We start from the raw sequence: 7,966 nt of genomic DNA, 5'->3' as shown, positions 1-7,966 counted from the left end.
AGAATCCAAAAATGTCTCCTCACAGACATTATCTGACCTTTACCCAAAACTTGTTTCTCACTGTGACCCTCTCCCTACAATTCCCATAAAAGTAATGAATGCTTTTTTGTGGTTGTATGATTGGCCTTTCAGACTACTGATTTCAAAGGGATTATAGAAACAGCTTGGGGTTTTGCTTGAATGATTAGCAGTCTCTATTTACAAAACAAAGATGGCCCAAAGCACAAAGTCACCCCTTGAGAATTTCCTGGTTGTGGAATGACAAAATCTGAAAGAAAGAAAGCCACATTTTAGAAAGCCACTTTATTTTGTCATTATATTCTTACAATGAATTGTATTTTTACTATGAATTTGTCTTGTGCATTTAACCTATCTTATCGTATAGGAGCAGTGGGCAGCTGCAACACCCGGGGACCAACTCCAGTTCTTCTTTCCATTGCCTTGCTCAGGGGCACAGACAGGAGTATTAACCCTAACATGCATGTCTTTTTTGATGGTGGGAGGAAACCGGGGCACCCGGAGGAAACCCATGCAGACACGGGGAGGACATGCAAACTCCACACAGAAAGGACCAGGGACAGCCTGGGGTTCGAACCCAGGACCTTACTGCTGTGAAGCAAAAGTGCTAACCACTGGGCCACCATGAATAGCAGTTGGTTTCTGAGAAGAACTCAGCAGAAACTTGTTTATTTCAAGTTCCATTTAACAACCTGGTATACCTAACTAGTTCCCTATTTACACCCCTCTGACCAACTGCACCTTTCATTACAACAGCCTCCCAGAGAGAGGAACTGAGGGAGAGATGTGAGAAAAGAGAAGTGGCAGAGAAAGACAGGGAAGAAGATAGAAATTTGGAAGATGGACATGAACAATGCTTTTTTTTTTTGCTCTTTATCAGCCGTACATTACATAAAGATGTGATATAGCTAGTACGCTGGGTGTAAGAATTCATTTCTTCTTAATCTTCCTGTGGCTCCACATGTGATAAGGAGAATAAGGTGAATCATCCCTTACATCACAAAACACCAAGGACAAGACACACACACACACACACACACACACACACACACACACACACACACACACACACACACACACACACATATATATATATATATATATATATTTATTTATACATAACAACACACATTGAAATCATGTTAAAGTGGTGAATATATCTGTTATTGCCATTGATCACCTTGCACCTCCTCTGACATACACCTCTCATTTCAGGCTGCAGTTTGAATCAGCTCCCTGGTGGTGTGTGTGGGTGAAACCAGATAATGCTGTTTCCACACATCTAATTATAATGATCGATACTTCTGTATTTTTTGCATCGTTGGTAGGTTGATATCCCTGAAGGAACTGCAATACACAGCACAAAACTCCTCCATACTGTCTAACTCGCAATTTCTCTCCTCTATCACCATCGCTGTCTTACTCTCTTTTGGTTTCTCTCCATCCTTTGCCTAATGTCTCACTGTCTTACTGTCTCTCTCACTCCCTCTTTCTTTCTCTCTTTTGTGCACACACACACACACATATATATATATACACACACACACACACACACACACACACACTAAATAAGAACCACATGGCTTCTGTAGCTTAAGTTTCAGTGTTCGAGGCAATGTTTAGAGAATGGAAGCTGCACAAACTGAACCATCTGTATGGAGAATTATAAAACTCATTTCTGTGTGTTTGGCCAGAGGCATATCGTTACACTTGAAATGAGACACAATGAACAGATTGCTTGCTTTATTTAGACTTTGGTGAGGACAGCAATTAAGTCATTGTATTCTGTGTTGCAGTGCCCTCTCTTGATTAGCTCGTGCAACAGCATGGCATTTTGCAAAGAAAAGTGAGCAGTTATTGAAGAGATGTGCAGATGATTACGCACAGAAAAATGACAGCATAAAGAGATAAAAAAAATCAAAAACGGTTGTGCAATAATTTATATTTACTTCAGTTTAAAATACACAGTTACATCATACATAGTCGAAGAAAATTAGATGCACACGTGGTGTCGATACCAAATGATAATCAGAGTTATTTTCTGTGAAAACTTCCTTTTTTCCTGGGTATGAAGGTCATGTTGAGGGAACCTGCCCCCTGCACGTGTTCGGCAGGCTGCTTGGAAAGGTTGTTGGTCTGTGGAAGGCGGTTCAGTGTCAAGCCCTCATGGGCACACACAGAGTATTGTGACAGCAGTGTCACCAGGATAGATTTCATCATCACCATGGCAATGTGTTTGCCAACACAGGAGCGAGGACCTGAACCGAACGGCTGGAAATAACGGCTGGGAACCTGGGGAGGATGAGGGAAAACAGGGGATACAAAGCAGAGCTGTAGTTAGAACTTGCTGCTCTTATCTGCTCTTCTATTGTGCCGAGTTCCCGATCATTTCGGCATATACCAAATACTGAAAGAAATGTTCTCACGGTTTTTTTAAAATTATCCAGACTGAACTGGTTGGGTTTGAGGAAGTATGCTGCCCGGTGCATGTGGCCAACATTCAGGATGATGTTTATTCCCTTCGGTACCCTGTAGCCATCTATGATGTCATCGGATATGGCCCTGCGCATGATGAAGTCCACGACAGGATGGTAGCGTAGAGATTCGTTGATGAAGGTCTCAAGCACCTGCAACCTCTTGAGGTCAGCGTTCTGGAGCTCCCGCTCACCTACAGACAAGCAATGAGATATATTTATCGTAGTGTAGATCTATCAGATCAGATAGATGGATAGATAAATTTACACAGGCACTATCACATATTACATATGGTACTATAAGTTATTTGTCAATATGCATCTATGTTGCTCAGATGAGCTCTTATGGATCATTTTCAGCAATGGGAGCTTCCTGCATCAAATAGTAATATTGATGACTATTTAATGGCCACTTTTTACTTGTCGCTGACAAACTAGCCCTATATTATCAGAGAGGTGAAAACGCCATGTCAGGGAAGATTCCTAATATATGTTATGGTTTGGGTATGGTATATGATAAATGATAAATCCGCATTTCGACTGATGATGATAAACTGTGGAGGGAAATTCCCTAGAGGGGTTTGTATTCTTGAGTGCCCAGTCTGTCTGGTCCTCACCTTTAACAGAGTCTATCTCCCGTAGAATCTGCAGCTCCACGTCAGGGTTTTGTTTCAGGATCAGCAGCATGAAGAAGAGGCTGATGGAGAGCGTGTCGGGGGCTGCGATCACCATCTCCAGCACACACTGTCTTACATTATCAGCAGACAGCTCACCGTGGTTCTGACAGCACACAGACAAACAGCACCATCATCACAAGCAAGTCAAAATGTGCAACCCTGCAATTAAAGCAAGCCCCTCCCCACAGTCAAGGCAGTTTTATTTGTGTAGCCCCAAATAACAGTTTCATCCCAGAAGGCTTGACATTTACAATTACAGTAAGTATAATATAAAACATATCCTTAGATCCTCGACCAAGATGAGGAAAAACTCCTCAGAAAAAATGCTCAACAGAAGCATTTCTCCATTGGGAGAAGTGTAATGGTACTGCAGAAGTGCAACGATGTCAACAACAAAGGTCAACAGATGAATAAGAGACATTTTCTTTCAATGGTCAGGAACCTCCGCCTTCAAGAGTCAGACGGTGATTAGTTATTGAGACTGACCTGTGCGAATATGAGGTCAGCAGTGAAGTTGATGTTGTCCAGTTTGTCTGCCTCCTCCAGAGCTCTTCTCTTCTCCTCTATCAGGCTCTCCATGGCATCCTGCAGCTCCTGGCTGGACCAAAACAATGACAGGAAAATATTAAATTCCTCAAAGAGTCCAAATTAAGACCTTGTTATTGTTCAACGAAAGTATCCCAGCTGAGACTTGATGAACAAGAACCAGATTAATGAACACTGATAAGGCAACTCACGCTGCTTTCTTATGCCTCTGCTGATTCCTGTTGAACTTAAAGTAGATGTCCGGACTTATCAACACAGCCTGCCATGTGTCGAAGTACTTCTGGATCTTCAGCAGCAGCTCCTTCTCTGGAAACAGAGATGAAATGATGAAGGATTTAAGACAAAGCAGAAAAATAGCCACGGTAGCTGAACACCTGACCTCAGCAAATATATTCCGAACCCAGGACCGTCTTGCTGTGAGGTGACTGCACTAACCAAACAAATAAAGACATCAGAAATGGACGCATTACTCGTGTGAATACTGATTGACTATGATGAAGTAGAGGGCAAATGCATGTGAATAACTTGATGAAGTGCAGGAGAAAAAGACAACAGGCTGCAAATAGATAAAACAACACCAATAATAAAAAATAAGATGAAGAAAAACAAAAAGATAAAGAAGAAGAATCAGCACCAATTCAAGAAATGTTACCAAGTAAAAGTGAAGTTCCCTGTACGATAAAAGTGAAACGAGCCTACCCACCATTCACAGCTACACCTAGGAATAGTCTGTTGGAGATGTTCACCACAACGCAACGCAGCAGACTTAAAACATCCACCTGGCCTGAGCTGTCAGTTAGTTTTACATCTGGGTTTAGTCCCCACAGGCTGTCCAAGTGTAACTGTGTGGAGGACACACATACTTCCATCGCCTGCTGCAAACCTGGACCTGTCAGGGCTGATACACCAAAAAGTTTGATTGAGTCACTACCAACAAAGAATAACTCGGGTGTTAGGCTTTCCCTTGAATCTGATAGTCACACGTGTGAGTTAACAATTACCTTTGACGAAATAGGTGCGCATCTTCTTCCACAGACTGATGTTGCTGTTGAAGATGAGGCCTCTCTCATCCATGCCAATGCAGTTTAGCCCCTTCTTGCTTCCAAAACGAGACGTGTAATGCTCATGCTTCAGTACGTGGTGCACTGCTGATGGCCTAATGGTGAGAAAATACATTTTCCACACAGGTGTTGGAAGTACTAATTGGCAAATTAGGTGGCTTCACTGGACAACATTTACACAGGCAACCAACCTGCTGATTATTAGGGTCTCCTCCCCGTTGATCCAGACTCGGACAATATCGCCGTATTTTTTGTTGTAGTAGTTGCTGGCCATTCCTATGCCTGTCCAAATGAACCTCATATAGGAAAGCAATGGCCCCAAACCAAGACAGAAAGAAGGACCTATGATGGCAAATGACAAAACTCATCATGCAACTCCAGTTTATATTGATGTTTCAGGATTGACAGAACAGAATGAAACGCACAAATAAATACTCGACTCAGGAACACTGGGGATATGTAATAAGCAGGTGTGGATAGGAGGGGGTGACTGACCAGGTACCGTTGTCTTGTCTGAATGGCTCCATACAGCAAAGAGCAGAGACAGGAGCAGAAACAGTGTTCCAGTTGTAATGGCGAGGCTCTCTGATCCCACCGCTGTGGCATTGGTTGACCCAGAGATGAGCAGGTCGGCCATTTCGGTGTCCAGTTGCACCAGAGTCACTCTCCGTTTGCAAACAGAGAACAGATCCATGAGAGGGCTGAATGAAATAATCTCTGCAGAACCGTACATACACACCAGTAGCTGATCCAGGGGACATGGGCTGTCTTAATGCTCAGGACTTGTCTTTATAGGCAGTCGAAGCTGGTTACATGCCAGGTCAGGGTAATGCAAAAGTCATAACAAAAAGGAACATTTTAAACAATTTCCATACAACCTTGGGGGCTGGAGTTTTGCCAGCGTCCTTGAGCATGCTGGAGTTACTTCAATCGGCGCAAGTTACATTACAGTCCCAAGTTAATGGTGAACCCCTCTCATGGGTTTGACCTTTGACTCTTTGTTTCTGGTGACGAGAAGAACATTTTCACGTCCTCCTTCAATCATCAAAGGGAGCTGAAGGGGTCGTGTCCCGCTTTATCGCATCCCAGCCTTGTGGGAGAGCGCGTGGAAGCACCTGCAATCTGGATCGCTTTCTGAGAGCCGGAGGGAGATATTTGGTTCGTGTAGATATTTCAGCTTTATCTCCCACGCAAGGCGGAAATGAAATTCTCTGTAGTGCCCCGAATTACATTCTCCCCTCTTCATCTGTCCAAAGGGCTGAGAAAGGTTCAGACTGACTCATGTGGTCGGCCCTGTCGCAAACTCAAATGCTGTGTTGGAGTCCCACAGAACTCATGGTGTGGCGGCTTTCAGAGATGTGTGTATCTGTTATGTTTCGTTTAATGAAGTTATTTCATGCATTTCATAATTGAACTTTCCTTGGAGTTGAGGTTTGTGTGCGTGTGTGTGTGTGTGGGGGTGTATGTTGTGCACTACCAGGTCTCTCTGTCAGACCACCAGCAGATGGAGAGGCAGAGCTTTGAGACAGTGAGGCAGTGTTCTCTTGTGACCGAGGCTCCAGCATCATAACGCCAACTCATCAAAATGCGAGGACAACTCAGAATTAAAACAGACGCGGCAACGCTTCAAATTACAGGCTATCCATTTTGCAGAAATTGCCGAGAAATATACGAGCTAAATAGGTGTAATTGAGCTAAGATGAGTGGTAATTACTGAGCAATATATGAGTAAAATTGGAGCTTTTCTGTATCTCTAGTTTGCGTCCTTGTCATTATGGTGTGCTGCTGAATATAATTTGGGATAAATTCTCAGGGATGAATTAGCTGTTAAACTTGAATATAAGGTGAATAGTGAATGTCCTGCTGAGTAACATGAGCACAGTGAAGACAGCACGACATTCAATATTCGCCTTGTGTTCAAGTTTAACAGCTTATTACTGTTTATCCCTGTGTTTCAAAGGGTTCAAAAGTGTGATTTTTGAATGTATCCCACGTAGATTATATTTAACGGCACATTATATATTCATATTATACATTATATAGTCAAATTATATATTATTCTTGCTGTGAGGCCTCACAGCGATAAGGTCCTGGGTTCGAGCCCCAGGGTTGTCCAACCTTGGTGGTCATCCTGGGTCATCCTCTGTGTGGAGTTTGCATGTTCTCCCCATGTCTGCGTGGGTTTCCTCCTGGTGATTCGGTTTCCTCCCACAGTCTAAAGACGTCAGGTGAATCGGCCGTACTAAACTGTCCTAGGTGTGAATGTGTGTGTGTGTGTGTGTGTGTGTGTGTGTGTGTGTGTGTGTGTGTGTGTGTGTGTGTGTGTGTGTGTGTGTGTGTGTGTGTGTGTGTGGGCCCTGTGATGGCCTGGCGTCCTTTCCAGGGTGTCTTTCTGCCTGCCGCCAAATGACTGCAGGGTAGGCTCCAGCATCCCTGCGACCCTGAGTAAGGAAAAGCGGTTTGGATAATGGATGGATGGATTATAATGTCAAGGAAGCAAACTAGAGATACAGAAAATCCCCATATTTTACTCATATATTACGCAGTAATTACTGCTCCTCGTGGTTCAATTACATCCACTTTACTCGTAAGTTAGTCGGTTATTTTCGTGCAATGATTGGCTTGGAATTTAAAGAGAAACCCAAAAAATCTACACAACACACACTAATGTGCCACTCGCTGTTGCTAACTACCGGAGTCAAAGGACATATGCAGCTTTTGTCAGGTCTCTTCCCTTTATTACAAACTTCAGTCTCTCTCCTGCCACAGTTTACCAAAACCCATCTCGCCTCTTGCAGAAAACACTAAAACAAAGTCTCATTTTCAACAAGTCTCTACTGCTCCTTGGGAGATTTGTGTTACTTGTCAACACAACCGGACTTAACAGATTCGCTAAGTGAGTTTGCATATAAAAGCAAGACACATTCTGGATCATAAATCATTGTACACTCTGTATTGTTCATTTATTTTTCCATATCTGATCTACTGTGTGGAGGTATGGGGTAACACCTAAAAAAACCCAACCTACAGCCATTATGTATACTATAGAAGAGAGCTATACGGATAGTTAATAATGGAGGATATCAGGAACACACCAACAAGCTATTTTTCAAGTCAAGTGCCTTGAAGTTCAGGGATTTAGTAGAATTTAACACAGCACAAATAATGTTCAAAGCAAGAAACAATCTAC

The 7,966-nt window shown here is 43.0% G+C and overlaps 1 protein-coding gene across 1 annotated transcript; it reads right to left on the bottom strand.

Annotated features, from left to right (window-relative positions):
• Positions 1–2,052: 2,052 nt before the first annotated feature.
• On the bottom strand, positions 2,053–5,470 carry LOC130111678 (aromatase). The gene is made up of 9 exons (XM_056278935.1): positions 5,272–5,470; positions 4,968–5,118; positions 4,717–4,871; positions 4,419–4,613; positions 3,907–4,021; positions 3,656–3,767; positions 3,110–3,272; positions 2,445–2,686; positions 2,053–2,310 (listed from the first exon to the last, which is right to left on the bottom strand). The coding sequence occupies exons 1-9, from the start codon at positions 5,468–5,470 to the stop codon at positions 2,053–2,055; spliced, it is 1,590 nt and encodes a 529-aa protein (XP_056134910.1).
• Between the last annotated feature and the right edge of the window lie 2,496 nt (positions 5,471–7,966).

This window comes from Lampris incognitus, chromosome 4, assembly GCF_029633865.1.
Source record: "Lampris incognitus isolate fLamInc1 chromosome 4, fLamInc1.hap2, whole genome shotgun sequence".
NCBI lineage: Eukaryota > Metazoa > Chordata > Actinopteri > Lampriformes > Lampridae > Lampris > Lampris incognitus.
Note: the sequence above shows the minus strand (reverse complement) of the source record. Positions and strands in the feature narration are given on the sequence as shown.